Below are 21873 nucleotides of genomic sequence, written 5' to 3'. Positions count from 1 at the left end.
TGTATACTCCTCAAAAAACGAAAAATTGAGCTCCCATTTGATCCAGCAATACCACTTCTAGGAATGAAACCTGGAGGTCTACAAACACACAGCAGAAACACCATCTGCATTTCTATGTTCATTGCAGCACTATTCACAATAACCAGAATCTGGAAACTACCTGAGTGCCCGAGAACAGACAACTGGAGAAAGAAACTATGGTACAGCTACACAGTGGAATATTACACAGCTGTCAGGAAAATTGAGGTCATGAAATCTGCTTATAAATGGATGGACTTGGGGAATATTATGCTGAGTGAAATGAGTCAGAAGGAGAGGGACAGATATAGAATGACTGCATTCATTTGTGGGATATATTCACTGTCACTGTCCTCCCGTTGTTCATCGATTTGCTCGAGCGAGCCCAGTAATGTCTCCATTGGAGACTTTGTTGTTACTGTGTTTTGCATATCGAATACATCACGGGGAGCTTGCCAGGCTCTGCCGTGCAGGCAAGGTACTCTCGGTAGCTTGCCGGGCTCTTCGAGAGGGGCGGAGGAATCGAACTCGGGTCGGCCATGTTGGCTACGTGCAAGGCAAACGCCCTACCGCACACAGCGATAGGGCGTTTGCCTTGCACGAAACATATCCAAGGCCAGGAAGACCAGGGTCAATGGTTGAAAATTACCACAAGGGTATGGGAGTAGAGGGTAGCTAAGATAGAGGAGGGTCCATTATGACAACATTAGTTGGAAATGATTACTCTGGACAAGAACTGAATGTTGAAAGTAGGTAAAGGGATATATATATGTATGTGTGTGTGTGTATGATAATCTTTCAGCATATGTATTGCAAACCATAATGCCTAAATTGGGAGAGAAAAAGAGAGAGAGAGAGAGAGAGGTGCCTGCCATAAAGGCAGGCTGCATTGGAGGGGTGGGTTTGGGGATGCTGGGGACATTAGTTCTGGGAAATAACACTGGTATAGGGACAGGTGCCGAAACACTGTATGATTGAAACCCCATCATGAACAGCTTTGTAATGCTCCATCTCATGATGATTTAATAAATTAAAAAATTAATATTAGAGAAATACTGGGCCTGGAGCGATAGCACAGCGGGTAGGGCGTCTGCCTTGCACGCAGCCAACATGGCCGACCCGAGTTTGATTCCTCCGCCCTCTCGGAGAGCCCGGCAAGCTACCGAGAGTATTAGATATGCCAGACACAGTAACAACAAAGTCTCCAATGGAGATGTTACTGGGCCCGCTCGAGCAAATCGACGATCAACGGGAGGGCCTTTACCTTTACCTTAAAGAAATACTAATGGGATGCTGCTGGAACACCCCAGGCCTGGAACAACTGTATGATGAACAGCTTTGTAAATCACAGTATTTTAACATAAATTTAAAATAAATAAAATACCAAAAGGGGGGATAGAGGCAGTCTGCAGAGGACTTGAGGCTCGTTTTTCCAACCTGCAACTTCGGAGACACGCAGGCAGATTCTCCCGAAATCACAAAGCCCTGGTCCACCCAAGGGGTGCAGGAGCATCCTGCTCATCGGGGAAACAGGGTGTAACACTGGAGGTGCTGGGCTAGAGTGATAGTACAGTGGGGAGGGCGTTTGCCTTGCACACAGCCGACCGGGGTTCAATTCCCAGCATCCCATATGGTTCCCCCAAGCACTGCCAGGAGTAATTCCTGAGTGTATGAGCCAGGAGTAACCCCTGTGCAACGCTGGGTGTGACCCAAAAAGAAAAAAAAAGACTGGGGGTGCCTTCCTCAGTCTGGGGGCCACATGGGCCAGCGGGGCAGAAGTTCAGGCCCCAGAGTTGCAGGCATATTCAGGCTGATGTGGGATTAATAGCGAGGCCAGAGGGTCTCTGGCTATAGGGTGCTGCCCATCTGGAAGTAAGCACCCAGAGACAGGAAAAGCAGTTTGTACTGCGATTCTGACGCAGCCAAGTAGAGCAAGAACAAGAGCTAACATGTGGTTCAACTTTCCATATAGGGAAAAAAATTTGAAATTAAAAACTCAGGTGCTGGGAGATGGCTCACAGGGCTGAGTGCCTGCTTTGAATGTGGAGTTAGGTTCAATTCCTGACACCACACGGTCAGGTCCCTCCCAGCACACTAGGAGTGGATCTATTAGGAACAATTAAAAAATAATTTAATTTTGGGGTGGGAGAGATAATACAGGGGTTAAGATGCTTGCCTGTACACGGCTGACTGAGGTTCAATCCCCAGCACTGCATATGGTCCCCTAAGCCCCACCAGAAGTAATTTCTGAGCAGAGCCAGAAGCAAGCCTGGAAATCGCCAGGTGTGACCCTAATTGCAACCCCCACCCCAATTTTTTTAACCCAAGCATCCAAATGATAACAGTCAGAAAGATCCTTCGAGTGCTGGAGAGTGAGTCTGTGGCAAGCTCTGCTCTTTCAGATCCTGCTGGTGACCACTTCCCCCAGGAACCCCACCCAGTCCAGTCCCATAGAACTACTATGTATTCTTTCTTCAAGTCGGGAGGGTCAATGTCCGAGGCCACCATTCTGAAGCCGGTGAGGCAGAGTTGGGGGCACCTGGGATGGCTGCGGGTGCCCTCGTGCCAGCTTTACTGAGGACACTTGACCATACACTAGAGCTGAAGCTGCCCCAACAGAACCAGCCTCACCTGTGCCGCCTGGCCACCATGCCTAGAAATTCAAGGGTTTTCAAGGAACAGGGCTGCCTGGATTCCGAGGCGGGCAGAGGACAGCACACACCTGCTGAGGGCCCAACCCCCAGAGGACACACACAGCCCACCCCGTCTGCATCAGTGGAGGTGATCGATTCTTTAAGAACCCAAACAAACACCAATAAAAACAAACTCTTTCAAGCAAGCAAGGGAGTCAGGCAAGTCTCCTATAAGCATCCTCAATGGGCTCTGAGATGTCCCTCTAGTTATTCCGGCTCCTGGAACTGGGGGGGGGGGGGGGCAAAGCGTGAGGCCACAGGACAGGCTGTTTTCTCTGAGGTAGATGGAGAAAGCATCTGCAGGGCCAGAGCGATAGGATAGTGGAGAAGGCACTTGTCTTTCACACTGCTGGCCCAAATTCAATCCCCACCACCCCATATGGTCCCCCGAGCCTGCCCTGCCCAAAGTGGTCCCTGAGTGCAGAGCTAGGAGTAATCCCTGAACACCACCAGATATGTGTGTGTGTGTGGGAGAGAGAGAGAGAGAGAGAGAGAGAGAGAGAGAGAGAGAGAGAGAGAAGATGAAGGACAGGGGAGGGTGAAGAAGGGGAGGGAAGGGGAGAAAGTCCAGGGAAAGTCCAGGGCACTATCATGTCTGCTGGAAAACACAACACAATGGAAACCGGCTACCCTTTGCCACTGAGCTTTTCCAGAACTCTCCTCTCTTCCACTATATGCTTTTGGAGAAAGTTTCGAGCAGTTTCCAAGCAAGCAAGTTACACACTGAATATAAAAAAAAAAAAAAAGATAGACATGAAAGTTCAGCGTGCACTTGGAATTCGAGGAGTTTTTGAAGCCAGAATACCTGAGCATCTTCACAAAATTTTCCCCTGGGACAGGAGGCGCTGTGCCCCACTCCAACCCCCTCCCCATACCCACCCTTCTTCTATATCCAAAAGCAAGGTTTTCATCTTCTTTTTTCACCAGGGAAACAAGACGAGAGAGGTAGTGGAAACGACAGGTGGAAACGACAGGCCACACAGCACCTATCCACCTAGAAGGGGTCACAAATGTCACCCTTTGGCCCAGCCCACAGAGACTCCTGGGGGGTCTTACTGCCGTGTGTCCCCTTGAGTTCCAACATCACAGCTGAAAAGACAGCCACAGGACCCTGGCTGCCATCTGCTCCCGTTATGCCTCCACAATGATTGGTCTTACCAGCATCACTTCCTAGCTCAGGGAAAGATTTGGCAATCAAAGAAGAAGGGAGAAGCCAACGAGTCTATGTTAAAATTCACCAAGTGCCTAGCGCGGTTCTAGATGCCAGAACCTATCAGCGAAGTGGCCTGAATCCTTCATTCAAGAGGCGCTGTCCAGGGAGAGGCCCTGAGGCTCCCAGGAAAGGTCTGGTCCCAGGAGAGAATGTGCGCTGAGGAGTAGAGGCCGGCTCTGGAGCTGGATGGGGCTAGCCCAGAGGGGACGCCGGGGACAGGCAGGGCCAGAGGACCAAAGCCAGCAGGCGGGAAAGGGCTGAGCAGCAAGAAGCAAGGGAAGACTCCCCATCCTGAGGGACATCTGAGAGCTGCTGGCCTGGTGCTGAGCGGGATAAAAGCGCCCCCACAGAGAGCTGCAGGACTCAGCAGAGGGGACCCCCTGCCCTGCCTCATTCAATTTCCGACAGCAAGCCCTGTTCCTCAATCCATTTGGGTATGTACCCCCATACGAAACCAGTTCCCTCCCCCATACTACTAAGCAATTCATTTCATTTATGGTTTCCTCTGGCCCAAAGCATCAATCCTTGTGGGAGGGATACTTGGATCATTGGTGGTAGAGATGGGCACTGGTAGAGGGATGGGTACTTGATCATTGCATGACTGAAATGCAAGCATGAATGTTTGTAAGTATGTAACTGTACCTCATGGTGATTCACTAATTAATAATAATAATAATAATGTAGCACTGTAGCACTGTCCTCCCATTGTTCATCGATTTGCTCAAGCGGGTCCAGTAACATCTCCATTGTGAGACTTGTTGTTTGGCATAATGAATACGTCACGGGGAGCTTGCCAGGCTTTGCAAGGGCGGGAGAGATACTCTCGGTAGCTTGCTGGGCACTCTGAGAGGGGCAGAGGAATCAAACCCAGGTCAGCCAGATCAGCCGCATGCAAGACAAACGCCCTACCTGCTGTGCTATCGCTCCATAATAATAATAATAAAGTGACCAAGGCATCGAGAAGGAAAACCCCAACAGAGACTGTGTTTTGCATAAGCAGGTCCTCTCTCTAGCTTTGCAGTTGCCAAAAAAAAAAAAAAAGCGTCAATCCTCACCACGAAGTCAGGACACCCATGACGGAGAAAAGAGGAACGAGAGAGGGAGATTGTGGGGCCCAGACTGGAGACACCCCAGGCCTCTGGCAGCCTGAGGGGCAGTTGGACCTGCAGAGACACAAAAGTAGGTTCTAGCCCTATCTGCAGGACGGTCAGTCCGAGCCTGGGCGCCTCTGCGGGTGAACTGAAGGGAAATCAGGAGTCCCCCTGTCCACGCACACCCGCCCAGGCTGCCTGTGTCCGCGGGTGGAAGAGAGAAAGAGGAACTGCAGCCTGTTCTATTTATAAGGAACAGCACAATCGTGCAGCGAGATGCCCACAGCAGCTGAAGTTCTCCAGTGAGTGCCAAGTTTGGTTCGAATTTACATTTTGCTTCTCTCTGCGGTCACCAGTCACCCCGCCCCCGTCCCTTTGTCACTCCTCCGGCCCTCCACGCCTCGCCCATGGCAGCCGTGTGGCGGGGAGAGCAGAGAGGCCCGCTGGCCCTCTGCTGCCCGCCCACAGATGACTGTGGACATGAGCCTCGGGAGGAGGTTCAGGTGCTCCCAGAGATCAATCCCGAGCGGCCTGTATCGTGGGGTTCTGTGTTCTCTGCAGAACCCCACAGACGGCAGGTTCTCTGGGCCCTGTGCTCTGGGCATGTCCTGACATGCTCTGTGCGTTTATGGCAGTCAGAAGCAAAGAAAGGGAGCTGGAGCAACAGGACAGCGGGGAGGCATCTGCCTTGCACCTGGCCGACCCGGGTTAGATCTCCGGCATCCCATATGGTCCCCTGAGTCTGCCAGGAGTGACCCCTAAGTGCAGAGCCAGGAGTGCACCCTGAGAACTGCCAGGTATGCTCTGCCCCCCCCCCCAAAGTAAAAAAGAAGGGAGGGAGAGTGGGAAAGAAAGGAAGGAAAGGAAGGAGGAAAGGGAGGGAGAGAAAGAGAGAGGAAAGAAAGGAAGGGAAGAGATGGAAGGAAGGAAAGAGAAAAGAAGGGACAGACAGAAGGAAGGAAAGAAGATAAGTGAAGGAGGGAGAGAGGGAGGAGGAAGGAGGGAGGGAGGGAGACGGAGGGAAGGAGAGAAAGAGGGGACATGTGTTGTGATTTTTATTTTATTGCTTTTTGTTTGGGGACCACACCCTGGGCAGTGCTCAGGGTTCACTCCTGGCTCTGCACTCAGAGATCACTCCTGGCGGGGGTAGGGGGACCCTACACGGTGCTGGGGACCAAACACGAGTTGGTCACATGCACGGCAAGCACTCTCCCGGCTGTAATACTGCTCCAAGCCATGTGCTGTAATTTCGAATTCCTTCCTCAACATCTTCCAAAAAGCTTCAGCAAAAGGACAGTCCACCACCAGGGCTCCCCAGCTCGCTGGCCACTAGTATCTTCGAGGTCTTAGTGGTCAGTTCCTGTGTAAGGGAGGAGGTGAAGGGCACCTGAGGCCCAAATCCCCAACCCAGCCATTAATCGTCATCTGAGCTGTGCTGGGCTTGGTGTCGACTCCTGAATCTCAAGGGAGATGGACGTTCCGGAGCCGGATCAAGGTTCAGTCATCCCATCCCTACTTCCTGGGTCCACATACATGCTCCACTCACCTCCTCTCTCCTCCTGCTTCCCCCTCAGGACAGTCCTTGCAGTGTGCTGGGACCCTGACCAAGTGTGAGAGCTTTCACGATACTGCTAGATTCTGGGTGGAGGATGGGCCATTGCTGCCGAAGCCCTGGACAGTTCCTCCCCTTGCAACAGCCGTGAAGAGCCCAGCCAGGCCCTGAGGCTCCAGCCCTGGCACCTGAGCTCACCCCGCCCGGGTGATCAGGCTCGCTGGCACCCAATCCGGGCAGCCAGGGCTGACTCTGGCCCTAGGCTGACGCCCACTCTCTGGCCAGAATGAGTCCCAGAGCTGCCTTGGTTTACTCGGGAACTCGGTCGCCCTGGGGCAGAAGCAAAAAAAAAAAAAAAAAAAAAAAAAAAAAAAAAAAAAACCCGGCTCCTCTCCAGACACCAACAGCAACTTCACTTAAGGGCTCAAGGACTTTCTTTGGAGGACAAGAATGACAGCTCTTTCTTGGAGGACGGACGAGACAAAGAACTGAGTGAGGTCGGGCTCTCCGAGAGCCGAACTCAGATTCCTGCTCTGGGCCTAGCTTCTCCAGGCCCGTCCTTCCCCAAAGCCCCAGAAAGGGAAAGGTCAAGGATACTGAACGGCACCCAGGCTATCTAGTTCAGACCCTTCTCCCCACTGCCCACAGCACCCCTGGACACAGGGCCCTGGCAGCCTCCTGAAGGGGACGGGCCAAGTCCTCAGACAGGCCAGGAGAACCCAAGCCACAGACCCTCAGACACCAACCTGGCGCGTGCCCACCTGGGTCTAAACTCCCAGGAATTCATTTATGATCTTCTTTGGGTCTCTAGAAAAACTGGGGTGAAATTAAAGCCCTTAACCCCATTACTCTTTCTCTCCTCGGGGGGAGGGAGTGCTCCCAAGCAGTGCTCAGGAGGCCTGAGGTCCTTCTCACAATGCTGCTGAGGTGATTCTGAGACTGGGGATTCTCAGTTCTGTGGGGCTGTTTGGGCCCAGTGGGGTCAGATCGCTCTGAGCACCCTGGTGGTCCAGGGGCTCTCAGGGCTGTGCCCAGCCCTGCTTAGCCTGATCCCATCTCTGTTTCCACAATTTGGGGGAATGCTTTAGTTTGAGGGCACAGTTTTTTGGTTTTGTTTGGGTGCCACACCCAGCAGTGCTCAGGGCTTATTCCTGCTCTGTGCTCAGGGTCTTACTTGGGGGAGCGGATGAGGCATCCTGATGGGATGATGGGGCTCAGGGGACTCTATGGGGTTCCAGGGATCAAACCCGGGTTGGCCCTGGGCATGACAAGTGCCCTACCCAATGCACTATGGTTCTGGTCCTCTGCAAAGCACCACTACCAGGGCTGGAGCAATAGTACAGTGGGTAGGGCGTTTGCCTTGCATGCGGCCAACCCAGGTTCGATACCCAGCATCCCATATGGTCCCCCTGAGCACTGCCAGGAGTAATTCCTGAGTGCATGAGCCAGGAGTAACCCCTGAGCATCATGACCAAAAAGCAAACAAATTTAAAAAAAGCACACCATGTGTGGGTAACCTTCACTCACCGCCCTGAGGAAGTGGTATTCTGAGAAACTTACCGAGGAGGAAAGTGAAGCTCCAAGAAGTGAGGTGATTTAGGAGCACTGAGTGGGGGGTGGGGATTTGAACTCCTACGAGACACGGTGTCTAGGAAGACAAAGCTCTTCCTTCTAAACTTAAGTTAACAAGCCCCGTAACAGGGACCCTACAACAGTGAAGGGGAGGAGGCGAATGGTACCACCTCATCTCCAATGGCCCACAGGACAGCTTTGTTTTCCCGGCTACAATAACCACACTACACTGAATCCATGCTCCCCTACTTTCCAACTTAGGGCTGTGGTTGGCTTGTCACACACTAACTGCAGTGCCCAAGTCTGCAATGGAGACAAGGCTGAAGAAAGTTTGAAAATGGAAAAGCCTGGCCCAGAGCACCATGCCAGAAACCACGGACCAAGTTCTATCACATGCTGCATATGATCTGGGCTGCCCCAATTACAAGATGCGACATCCTGTCTGTGTGTCTGTATGTTGGTCTGTGTCTGTGTGTCTGGGGGTGGGGGGAGGGCAGGAGCGGGAAGCCATGATCTTCACCCCCCACAGCTGCAGAGGGAAGGAAGGGGCCACCCATATACCTAAAAAGATTTCATCTTCCAGGGCTAGAGTGATAGCACAGCAGGTAAGGCGTTTGCCTTGCATGCGGTCGACCCGGGTTCGATTCCCAGCATCCCATATAGTCCCCTAAGGACCACCAGGAGTAATTTCTGAGTGCAGAGCCAGGAGTAACCCCTGAGCATCACCAGGTGTGACCCAAAAACAACAACAACAAAAAGAGATTTCATCTTTCCAAGTCCCTGGCCAGCAGCACTCCCCAGGACAGGCGCCCAACCCAGGGGGGCCTCAGAGAGACCCCCAGGAGCCAAGGTGCTCCCCGCTGTTGCCTGTGCAGAGGCATGACTCACCAGCTAATCACCTGCACAGCGGCGCCCTCCCGGCTGTACAACCTTTTCTAGCCTGGCAGTGAACAAAACACTATTTTCACCCCAGTCCAGACATAGCCCAGAGCGGTCCACATGCCAGGTAAGGGATTACGACTCTGACCTGGATAAGCCAGGCAGAAAACCTTCTGTTCCCGGCGGGGAGAGGAAAGGCAAGATGCAGAGACCAGCAGCTGGGGGCCCGCCAAGCCCCGGCATGAAAGTCTCCTGGAAGAGTATCATGCTAAGAGAAATGAGTCAGAAAGAGAGGGACACACATAGGAAGACTGCACTCATTTGTGGAATATAAAGTAACAAAATGGGAGACTAACACCCAAGGATAGCAGAGATAACGGCCAGGAGGATTGTTCCACGGCTTGAAAGCCGGCCGCACATGCTGAGGGAAAAGGGAGCTCAGATAGAGAAGGGACCACCAAGTAAAGGATGCTCGGAGGGCCCGCTCAGGATGGGAGATGTGTGCTGAAAGTAGACTATAGACCGAACATGATGGGCACTTAATACCTGCATTGCAGACCACAACACTCTAAAGGGTGGTAGGGCTACTGGGATCATTGGTGGTGGAGAACGAGCATTGGTGGAGGGATGGGTACTCGATCATTGTATGACTGAAACATAAGCATGAAAGTTTGTAAGTCTGTAAAATCTCCTGGAGCTGTAAAGAGTGAGACCAAGTTGCCAGTGCGGGGAGCGGATCCAGCCGCCCACAGCATCCTCCTCACTCGGCCACAGAGCCGAGTGTGGCCGGGGTGCAGTACTTGCTGGGAAACGGCTCTTTCCAGAACTCCCAAATGTCACCCTGTCCCATCTCCCCCCACCCAGCGACTGCCCCCCTGCTCCCCACAGCCCCCACTGCTGCACCTGCTGACCTGGGCTTCTCTCTGCTGCCCAGTGCTCACCAGCCATAACCTGCCAGACGCAGCTCTGGACCAGGTCTATAGCCAGCTCTGAGGGTGGGCCCAGCCCCCCAGTGTGGGCCGCAGGGCTCCCCTCATCTGATCTGATGGCCCGTGGCCTAGGTATGGAGGAGGAACAATGAAGAGGCACAAGTCCCCTGGGTCCTATTCAGAGGACGATGCTCCCAGCTACCCGCAGGGCTGCAATGGCCACACATCGACTCTACCAGTCAGTGCACCATGCTCGGGGGTATCATGGGGTGTCATGGGGGGTGGGGGCACAGGCACAGCAGCACAAAGGACCCACCCTAGGGTGGCCCCCCACCTCCTGTCCCGTCCCACCCTGTGCCTGCCCCCCACTGTGAGGCTGGGTCTGAATCTTTTTTTTTCCTTTATGGGTCACACCCAGCGATACTCAGGGATTACTCGTGGCTCTGCACTCAGGAATTACTCCTGGCGGTGCTCAGGGGACCATATAGGATGCTGGGAATCGAACCCAGGTCAGCCGCATGCAGGGCAAATGCCCTACCCGCTGTGCTATTGCTCCAGTCCCTGGGTCTGAATCTCAGCAGTGGTTTTCCCACAAACACGGGGAGGTGCCCGCCAGGGTCTACCCTAGGGCTCTCCAGCAGCTGGTCTCTGCAGAGGAAGAGGGAGCAGAAGCCACTGAGCAATGTTCTCGGAGGCTCCAATGTCAGAAGGGGCAAATTCCAGTGCCAGTCCAGCCCGCACCCATGCACACACAGCCCTACACACCCAAGGAGCCGGAAGCCCACCTGAGTCCTTCCCCTTCCACCTTGGCCTCCTGGATGCCCACCCTATGCTTGGGCCATGCGGCCTACCCTCCTGCAGGGGGCCGGGGGCAGAGGCCTACAGAGGACTCCAAAGCAGAAACCCAGAGTCTGGCCTGGAGGGCGGAAGGGAGGGGTCGAGAGAGGTCACGATTCAGGCAGGGCCTTGGCCAAGTGCATCCAGGAGGACAGCCAGGGCCTGGCCCCCAAAGCCAGAGCCCCTTGGGGCTCGGCCTGGTCACTTCAGAGCTACACGTTTGTGGCATGGCCCATTCTCTCCAACAGCCACACCAATGGGGAATCTGGGAGGGCCTGACAAGCCGGCCTCAAACAAACAAAACCCACCAGCAGCCATCCGCACGGGGCACTCCGACGCTACGGGCAGGCCGGGGAGAGCGCGTGAGTCACGGCCACCCTCCAGGCCCCGGCCCTCTCCCCGCCCCAGCAGCACTGATTCACCAGTTTGTTTTCAATACTATTATTTTTAGTCGGCCAAACTAGTTTTGAAAGAGACAACGGGCGGGGGGAGGGGGTGCCCAGAACCCGCCCCCCCCCCCCCGACAGCACGTTAGCACAGAGTTGGCAGCGCCGCAGGGAGGTTCTTCCGAAGCATAAACTCTGAGAGCTGGAGGCAGAGAAATAGGACAATGGGGACAGCACCTGCCTTGCACGCAGCAGAACCAGGTTGTAACCCCGGCATCCCAGATGGTCCCCCGGGCTTACCAGGAGTAATCCCTGAGCACAGAGCCATGACTAACTTCTGAGCACTACCAGTGTGGCTGAGAGCAAAGGGGAGAACCTGGCACGTCATTCTAACGTGCCCCCCCGAGAGGTGTGACAACGGAGCTGAGTGCCCACTCTGTGCTGCAAGCTACAGGCACCAAGGAATGGCTCTGCACCATCTCACTAAGGGAATTTACCAGAGGCAGGTGGGCCTCTCCCCACTTTGCAGATGAGAAAACTGAGGCTCAGCACACGTAGGTGTACTGGCAAGCTAGTGAGGGGCACACTCTAGCCTGGGTCAGACAGACTTGGGGTGCTGTGTTTTTTCTCTGCTCCTCCTGCCAACCTAGGTCCCACATCCTGTATTATTATTATTATACGTAACAGTATTCCAATAATGTTGCACTGTCACACTGTCCTGCCATTGATCATCAATTTGCTCAAGTGGGCCCAGTAACACTGTGAGACTTGTTATTGTGTTTGGCATATTGAATACGTCACAGGGAGCTTGCCAGGCTTTGCCGTGTGGGCGAGATACTTTTGGTAGCTTGCCGGGCTCTCCAAGAGGGGCACGGGAATCGAACTCGGATCAGCCTGGTTGGCCGCGTGCAAGGCAAACACCCTACCCACCGTGCTATCGCTCCAGCCCATTCCAATAATAAACAACTGGAATTATTATTAAAGTCCCATATGATTCCAATGGGATTTTGGAATAATAATAATAATAACTGTATTATTATTTCTCACATGTCAGGAAGACATGAGGAAGGTAAGTCATAAGTCGTTACACACAAAATGTAAAGAGGGACAGAGAACCGCTCATTCAATCGCACCCCCGCTACCTCCCCACCCCACACACAGGCATCAAGACAAATGAGATTTCACCTGGAATCTGAATCCAAGGGTGCTCAGAGGACCTTTGCTCCACAGAGGTAGGGAGGCAAAAGGGGGTGGGGGGGAACCCTGTTTTCATCATCTGCGTCTGTTTTCAGACAACCATTGCAAGTACTCGAAAAATCCTTTCTGGGCCTATTACTCCACTTTGGGGCTTAGCCCAGCGGTGATTTTTTAAGGAAAAAATGTCTTTTGGCATTTTTGAGCTGTGACAGCGTAAAAACAGACTTTTAAAACACATACACACACATACACACATACACACGCCCAAGAAAAGCATTACTATTTGTAAAAGTCTGAAAGGAAGAGGGAAAAAAAAAATGGTGCCATCCGAGAGCAAGAACTTGGCTTCATAGGTTGTGAAGGGGAAAAAAAAAAAAAGGGTCGATTTCAAAGGCAAGCCCTCATCCAATGCTCCTCAGACAACACTCAGGAGTCTAGCCTGCAGCACATTAAGGAGGAGTAGCTGCCAGATGGGAAGGGGAGGGGCATGTGGTTGAGAGGGGGGACCTGGTGGGGGGGCGTGTACCCACTCTTCACTTCCTAGCTGGGTTTTACACTTGCAATCACCACGCTGCTGGACGAAAGTCGCGTGCTTACGCACTTTCTTTATATAGTTGCATGAAAATAAATAAAGGAAGCATCCTGGGTCAGCTCTGCCACGGGACAGGCGTTCTCCACAGGTGCCCAGGAGAATGCCTCCCCCTCTTCCGTGCCACCATTTTTAGGCATCTGTGGTCATTTGTGTCAGTGCACTTCCTGCTCTGACAACAGCCAAAAATAGCAACAAAAAGAGAAAAATTGCTCACTGCATCTCACGACCTGTGGCCCCCACGCCCTTCTCCTGGTGTTCAGCTATTTTTATCTTCCTTTGTAGTTAAAGTTTGCTGATTTAGCCTCAGAGGATAGAAGTGTGCGTGTGTGTGTGTGTGTGTGTGTGTGTGTGTGTGTGTGTGTGTAGGTGGGGGTGTCACCAAAAAACAAAGGATGCTTTATAGTTTTATTTCCTTCATTTCTATAAATTAACAGACACCAGACTCAGAGTCTTAGGACATTAATGATTGAGAAAGTTGAATGATCAGTTGGAAATATGCAGATCAACACATGTGTAAACCACATTAGTTAGAGAAAAGCCTCCAAAGGTGCTGATAAGGCCTATGTTTCTAAGCGGCCAAAGCTGACACCAGAGATGTTAAGTGACTGGTCTGAGGTCACACAGCTAACCAGAACTCAGAGTCAAGTGACCCCAGACTTCATTTACAACTCATTTTTCTTGGACAGCATTTACGGTAAGAGAGAAAAAGTTGCCAAGTGAACATGAGCCTTGTCGAAAATTTGCCGAACTTCTTCCTAATTAATAGTCTTCTGCAGTGTTTTCTTTTTGAACTGAGTCGCTCTGCCCAAACATTCCTCGGGAGTGTGCCCCTGTGGTAGACGGCTGGGCAGAGCAGAGGCCCCTGATGATGAACGGCAGACCAGGTGACTTCTCCTACAGCTTTGTGATTTCTGAACCCCGAATCAAGTCAAACCTGAGGAGGGTATGTAACACACATGGTCATCTTTGTCGGGACTCAGCCCCTGGCAGAGCTTGGGACCTGGGACCCTCCAGGAGCGTGAAAGCAATGTTGACAAACTAACCAAGTGAAGGCTTACATCACCGTGCAGAAGCCAAGGATGCCCCAATCCTCACTGGGCAGTTAGTGGGCTAGAAATCATGGCAGGGTCAAGGGCTGATTGCCGTCACTGAGACCTCCTGTGGCTTTGGGTCCCTGCAGCTGCCCCTCAGGAAGAGGCAAAGGAACTGGTCTGAGTTCTTTTGTTGTCTTCTACAATGTGAGTGAAATCATTCTAGAGCAACTATCTAGGGTAAAATGAGGGCTCAAACTGGGGAGGGGTAGGGTTTGTAGGGGGAGTCTCCAGTGGCAACGGAAACCATGGTGTTTCATCAGAGAAGAGAGGACCAAGGGCTCCGTGGCCCAGGAACCTGTCACAATCCACAGCAGACTGCAAGACCTCCTGGGAGCCAACTAACATCCCAGCAGGCATCTCAAACGCCCCAGGCCCTTCACAACCATCAAACAGCTTTTGGGGTCATTTTCTTCCCAGTCCACCAACACTACATCTCAGAAGCAGACCTGAGGAACAAGGTAAGTTTTCTCCGTTTTTTGAAAACAGGCCAATACATCAAAAGAAACAAGGACAAGAATTAATTAGGACTATTCATGAGTAGGTTAACACAAAGCTGCCTTCCACTTTCAAGAACTTCACAGCACTTAGAGGAGGCTCAGGGAAAGGTGGAAAAAGAAGATGGAAAGTAAGGTAACAGGAATAAAGTCTGACTTTAATTTAAAGCAAGTCCTACTTAGTCCTATTTCTTTCCTACAGGGGTACATGGGGAATAAAGGTCGTATTGTGCATCAAATGGCCTTAAGATCTACTAATAAATTAATGAGTGAAAATTAATGGTCGTTGAGTGCATTTAATAATGTTAATTTTATTTCCATTATAATAAAACAGCGATTACAAGTTTACATTATTAAACCAATATTTATTTTCGAAAAGTCATTTAAATTGGATTCCTGATGTGATAAGCTTACGCCAAACTCTTTCAATTTCATGTGCTTCTGGCAGTCCTCATGAGGAATAACTGCTGTATTCACTGACCCTGTCCTTTCATTAGACCTGTCACTGAAAACTTCATGTTCTTGCAAAGCCTTTATTTTAAAGCCCTTGTCCATTCAGAAACTTGGGCTTATAGGATTTATTATGAGCAAATGTGAGAGAGAGAAATGAAAAAGGTGGCTTGCTCCAAACCTTTGAAATCTGAAGCATGCACTTCTAATCATTTCCAAGCTGTCCACGTTTTTTTGGGAGGGGGGGATAGTTTTTGTTTCATTTGGGGACCACACCCAGTGGTGCTCAGGGGTTACTCCTGGCTCTGCAATCAGGAATCACTCCTGGTGGGACTCATATGGCGTACAGAGTATGCAACCCATGTTGGCCACACGCAAGGCAAGAGCCCTAACTACTGGACTATCTCTCTGGTCCCCAGCTGTCTACTTTTTATCAGTACACTGTTACGTACTGAGCTAATGTAGCTCAAATCCCTGAATTTCAGGTCTGTGGCACTAAGTTACCTTTGGTCTCTAAGCCTCCACATAGGATAATGGAGTCCAGTAGGCCCAAGGCTCACTGGACTCTGATGCAAGTTGACAGTGACCATAGAGTTCAGGCTAGGAAGAAGACCAATATATACTCCCCCCGTTTTTTGTCTTCTTTATTTTCAGTTTGGAGCCATACCTGGCATTGCTCAGGATTTTCTCCTGGCTCTGTGCTCAGGAATCACTCCTGGCAGGTTACTGGGGGACTATATGGGGTGCCAGAAACTCACACTGGGCTAACAGTTTAATGTGAGGGTCGTGGGGTGTGGTGCTCATTCCCTGCCATGCGGGGGACTAGTGACCACGAACCATACCCTGCAGTCCTTGGGGCACCAAGCTGGTGCCAGGGAGAAAACTGGGGTCGGCTGTGTGCCAGTCTGCGCCTTCACCCCTTGCCATTTCTCCATCCATGACGTCCTTGTCCTGCAGTGAACTCTTATCAGTTACCATAAGTTCACAAGCACATGTTTCAGAAACTTCTTTCGGATGAACAATAACTTGTTTTGGCTTTCTTCTTCACATCGACCCTTCTCCTCCATCATTCCCCCATCTCTTCCGACAGATTTAATGGTCTGTCCACCATGTTGCTGGGCAGGGGCATATCTGTCTTCAAGAGGGCTCCTTGGAGACAGGCACCATTACTGAGCCATCACAGGTGGTATCTACTCATTGACAGTATCATTAATTCAACAAAGAGTCAACACCGCCCACATACGGCTAAGCAGGCCGAGTACCATCAGCTCAATTTTCTGCTTTACATTCCCCACCCCCCTCAACCTTTCCTCATTTTGATTTTACAGGTATGGGTAGATGTTCCACACAAGAGAACTCCTAAATCCATTCAGGCTTTTGAAATGTCAAGAATTCTGTGCTTTTCCCCAAAGATAACCAATAGTCCATGGCCATTTCGTTTCCTGAGAGAAAGACATCCACAGTACTTCAAAAATACACCATAGTCATCCTCCTCTGCCCATAAACTACTTATGAGATCGTGTTATTTCTTCTGACATCTGGTAATAAGGAGAAGAGCAGGTAGACGCTCAAAGACTCCCAGGGATATTTTCCACAGAGGAGTAGAAGGCCTCGTAGGCACAGAACATCTCAAATCCATCTCTGCATCCTCCCACCCAGCCTGGAACCTTGACTCAGCCTTGGGAGGGGCCTGATAAACATCAGTGAGTCAACAGAATCCAGCCCTGAAATGTTGATTAGGAAGCAGGAGTCCCAGCTTGGACATTCAACTTCCGGGTGCAAATGTCAAGGGACTCTCAAGTGACCCCTGGTCAGCTGGAGCCAGTGTACCACACATCTGTCCCCTTCCCAGCGTGTGGTGAGTCTCCTCTCTTTAAGGACAACAGGAGAACCAAGGGAGTGATCAAAAAACAAAGCAAGGGGGCTGAAGCGATAGCACAGCCTTGCACAAGGTTTACCCGGGTACGATTCCCAGCATCCCATATGGTCCCCCGAGCACTGCCAGGAGTAATTCCTGAGTGCAGAGCCAGGAGTAAAACCCCTGAGCATCACTGGATGTAACCCAAAAAACAAAAACAAATAAACAAACAAAAAAGTAAGTTCTCAAAAAGAGTGGCTCCTGTTTCCAGTGAGCTGGGGTGTTGAGACAGAAGGGGCCAAAGGCACCACTTGTTCCATGGATCTGAGGAACAGAGCAGAGAGGGGCCACTGTCCTTCCTGCCTGGGTGAGGGATAGCCTGGTAAAGTTGGGAGAAATAACAGGAGGTGTTCACGCTGAAAGGACACATGCCTATAGTTGCACGTGTCAGCCTGGCTCATCTCTTTTTCTGGATTTGGTGCAGGGACACAAGAAAGTCTGAATTCTCTTTCAAACAGTCAGGGCCTGTCGTGTGGCTCAGTTCCCAGGGAAAGGGACCATCCAAGGCGAGGGTCAGCATCCACTAGCCCAGTCTGTTCAAGTACCGGGAGCCTGCTCACTGCGCACAGCACGTACCCCTTCTCCGGCTGCTGGGGCCAGAGAGATATGCCTGTTTGAAGTCTGCAGCTATGCTCAGGTGCTCGGGCAGTTCTGAAAGGGGACGCCTGTCAGTGTGCCGTCCCTCCTGCCCTCCCATCCACGCTCTAACCACGTCCCTGGCTCTGATTTCTTTTCCCTCCGTGGGATCAGGGAGACTGGATGGCTCCAGCACTGCTGATCGCCCGAGTCAGAATTGGTATAACCGAGAAGCCAGATGTGGCAAAAAGCTCTCCTGAATGCAGTAATTACCCGCATTGCTCCTGGTTTCCTACAGCCAGTATGCATCTGTCTGAATAGACTGAGGGCCCCTTCCCAGGGTCCAGAGCTCAGAAAGAGCACCTCCTGGCACAGTGGGGGAACTTGATTAGAAGTTTCCCTCTATCCTCTTCCAAGGCTCCGGTTGTAGAAGGCTGAGTGGATCAGGCAGACAATTTGACAAAACATCACCACAGTCTCGCAGCCTATGGGGCTGAGCAAACACTGATAGCACTAGCACTCAGCCAGCTTCCACCTCCCCGGGACGCAGCCTTTAGCATTCTGCCCGTGACTAGAACGGGAACAGAAACAAGGTGGTTCCCAGGTGAGAGCGCAAAAACCTGGGTCAGAAATTTGTTCTGCCTAGATCAGCCCAAGGAACCACTCTCTGAGCTGAAATGGAGAGGAAACATCTCCCTGGGCAGGAGCTCTTGCCAGGCAGATGGGTCATGCCCTGGTCCCAACAGGAAGCCAGGGGACAAGTCGATTCCAATGCTCGGGAAGAGCCCAAAGCTTCTGTGTGCTTCCAATTGTGAAGGGCTGGAGGGAAAGAGAGGAGGGGGCCTCCTTAAGCTCCCCCAGTGAATAAAGTCTCCTCAGGCACCGGGATGAGTAGTCTCTCCAAGCTGCCATCAGCCCAGAGCAGACTGTGCAGACACACCCTCTCCAGCGGGGCTCTGCCCTTTCCTGGCCCAGAGAAGGGTTTCTACAGCCCTGGACCCCCACGGACTCCAGAGCACAGGACAGGCCCCAGTGGCATCCAGCTTACCTCTCTCCTCCCAAGTTCTCCCCACTTGAAAAGGAAGGCATCCCTTTGTTAGCTGGTTTGCCTTCTAGTTTGGAGGTATTTCGGGGCTGCTCCCGGGTCCCTCCTGGGGGTGCTTCAGGAACCATACTGTGTCTGGGATGGAAGCTGGAGCTGCAATCCTTCCGGCTGCTTCCTCTCCCCAAAGTTACATTACAGAAGTGCCCAGGGGGTACAGGGGAGCCCTCAGACACGGTCGGCCAACCAGGAGGGGTGGCCCATTGCTGAGGATCATCAGGGCGACCGCAACAGAACTTGGGGGCTATAGTGCTTGGAGGCTCTCAGTGCTGTCTTTAGTGGTACTAAGGGCTATCCAGAGGCATTTGCTGGCAGAGATTGAAACAGGGTCCCAAACACACAAAGCAGGTATGGCTGACCTTGGTGCTGTCCCAAGCTCCATAAGGTCTGCTCTAGGCCACACTGCGTCCACGTCCCCGAATGTAGGCCCTTCCTGCTCTCCCAAAATTGCATAAATTGTAAACCACTTAAGCAGTTTGTTGATTTGTTTTAGAACTGATCTCTCTCTTCTCTTCTCTTCTCTCTCTATCTCTCTCTTTCCAAACCCTTCGCCAGGTAAGAGATATCTGAGATGTCTGACATTCACTAATCCTCCCCTTCCATGCAAAGGAATAAAGAACCAAAGTTTAAGATACAGAGAGCATACTGGGTAAAGCGCTTGCCTTGTACCTTGCCCCCCAGGGTTGGATCCCTCATGTCCCATAATGTCCCCCTAGCACCACCAGCAGTAACCCCTGAGCTGGGGGTGGCCCAGAAGAACTAGGTGCCCGGTAGCCCCCACATCACACTACCTCATCAGAGGTCAATCCTGTCAATGCCAGCTTCTCATTCACCCAGCTGCCTAGAGACCACTTCCCACACTGCACAGGCCTCCGGGACCTGCCAACCCGCTACTGACTGGACCCACCCATTGAAAAAAAAAATTACTTTTCCTCAGCGTGCTGGCCATATGTGGCGTTTATTTCCAGAGGCTGCCGGCCCTGGTCCCTGTGGACAGATGTTGCTTTGTGCAGCGCTAACACTGCTGGCGGCCTGCACAGCTGCCCGTAGCAGGTGGCCAGGGAAGAGGCCCATTCCCGGCTGGAAGGGAAGGATGACATGCTCTTTGAGAAGGTTAGCGCCCCCAGAAACCTTATGCCCCTGCAGCCTGGACTGTAAGTATCTCTCTCTCTCTCTCTCTCTCTCTCTCTCTCTCTCTCTCTCTCTCTCTCTCTCTCTCTCTCACACACACACACACACACACACACACACACACCCTGGTGCAGAACCTGGGCCTCCAGGGAGCTAAAGAAACCAGACAGGCAGCTGGGCTGCGTGCAACGAAGGGACAGAGGAGAAGTCCCTGAGCCCTCCAGTCCAGTCCGCAGTGAGCTCCCGAGACCTCGCCAGGGCCCTGCGCAGACAGATGGCAAAGCGCTCTGAGGCTGAGGACTCCGCAGGAATGCGAGGTCCGCGGGAGGCCCCCTTCGGGCTGTGTTTTGTTATCTGATCAATTCGAAGTCCCCTCGGCTGTCTGTTCTGCCTCAAGCCACCACGGCAGACAGAAAGGGGGTCTCTGGCGCGCGCGCGCACACACACACACGCACACACGGGCCAGGCGGGGGACAAGGCACTTCTCTGCCACTTGTCTCTCTCATTTGAAAGTCAGAGCGCTGCCGCAAGTAAAGTGCGTGTGTGCGGAGGGGGCGGGAGGCTGGCACCACCGAGTCTAAAAATACTCGATCAAAATGCTAATCCCCGAGGCGCAGAGCACAGGAAGAAGGAATCTGTCAATCAGGAGGCGCGCTCCGCACCCACAGCCCCAGCTGTACGGGCCGCATTCCTGGCGAGCGCCGGGGGGACCCCGGCTGCGGCGGGGCGCGGGGCGCGGGGCGCGGCGGCACCTCCACGAGCGCGGCGCGGGGGCGGGGGCGGGGGAGGGGCGCCGGCCGGCCGCCGAGTGGAACAAAGCGGGGCCTCAACTTCCAGCCCGCGGCCGCCCGGGGCCCCGGGGGGCCCAGTCCGCCAGCACCGACCCCCGGCCGGCCGCTCGCGGGCAGCCCGCGGGAGCTGCGGGGCCGAGAGCGCCGCGTGGACGCCCCTCGGCTCCGGACGCCCGCGGACGCAGAGGAGGTTCTGGTTGCTTTGGGGGGGAGGGTGCGATCCCCCGCCCTCCTCTCGCGCTCACCGCCCCCCACCCGCCCGCCGCCGCCCCCCGGACCCCCACCTGGGGATGGTGATGCACTTGGTGTTGACGTTCTGCGTGGTGATGGCCTTCTCCAGCTCGTCCAGCTGTCCCGTCTTCTTGAGCTTCTTGACCAAACTCTTGACCGCCTTCTCGCACCATTTCTCCTCCTGCCCGTTCTGCTCGCCCTTCTTCCAGCCCAGCAGGCGCTTCACGATCGGCGGGGTGAAGGGCAGGATGGACGACATGGCTGGGCGGGCGCGCGGGCGGCGAGGGGCGCCCCCGGCGGGGCCGGGCTCGGCGTCGGGGGCGGCGGGGGGGAGCGCGTAAACTTCGCCCCAAAGTCCCGGCAACTTGCGGGCGCGGCGGCCGGCGGGGCCCGGCGCCCCGAGCGGCTCCCGCGGCCGGCGCGGACAAGGGCGGCGGGGGCGCGGGCGGCCCGGCTCGGGAAGGCCCGGCCGAGACGCGGGCGGCAGCCGAAAGTTTGGGTCTGCGCACCGGGCCGCGGCTGGCGTCTGGGCGCCGCCTCCAGGAAGGAAAGTCCGCCCCCCCCCCCGCCCCCCGAGCCGCCAAACTTTGCTCGCTTTGAAGCGCCCGAGCCTCCGCCCCGCCGGCCCCGCCGCCCGCCGCCTTCCCGGCTGCTCGCGCCCTCGCTCCCCCGCTCGCGGGGCCGGCCGGGGCGTGCGCCGCGCTCCCGCGCCCGTGCCCGCGCCCGGTCTGCGCTTCATGCAAATCCGCGTGCAGCCGCCTCTCGGGGCGCTGTCGCCGCCCCCTCGCCGCCGCCGCCGCCGCCGGGGCCCCGCGCGCGCCCCGCCCCCGCGGCCCGCGCCCACGTGGGCGGCCCCGGCTCCGGCTCGCGGGGCCCCGGCGCCCCCCGGGCCGCGCGGCTGGGTTCGGGCCGTGGCGTCGCTCGCGACCCCGCGTCCTGGAAGCTCCGAAGGACCCGCGGGCTGGGGAAAGTGTGTGTGTGTGTGTGTGTGTGTGTGTGTGTGTGTGTGTAGGGGGGGGGCGTCGGCAGCGAGCGGTCAGCGCTGACGGCTCCACGGTCGGCGGGGCGCCCCGGGAAGATCCCCCCCACGCCCCGACCCCGGGCGGGGGTGCAACCTGGCCGATCGG

General features: G+C 54.0%; 1 protein-coding gene across 1 annotated transcript in view; it reads right to left on the bottom strand.

The window, feature by feature from the left end:
* SMAD3 (SMAD family member 3) overlaps positions 1-21453 on the bottom strand; it is a 101854-nt gene extending 80401 nt beyond the window's left edge. Inside the window, exon 1 of the mRNA XM_056127038.1 lies at positions 20800-21453. Within this exon, the coding sequence (XP_055983013.1) occupies positions 20800-21005 (206 nt within the window). The 5' untranslated portion in view covers positions 21006-21453. The remainder of the gene's footprint in view (positions 1-20799) is intronic.
* Between the last annotated feature and the right edge of the window lie 420 nt (positions 21454-21873).

This window comes from Sorex fumeus, unplaced genomic scaffold (genome assembly GCF_029834395.1).
Source record: "Sorex fumeus unplaced genomic scaffold, SorFum_2.1 ptg000063l, whole genome shotgun sequence".
Lineage (NCBI taxonomy): Eukaryota > Metazoa > Chordata > Mammalia > Eulipotyphla > Soricidae > Sorex > Sorex fumeus.
The sequence above is the reverse complement of the archived record's forward strand: the minus strand, read 5'-3'. Positions and strand labels throughout refer to the sequence as shown.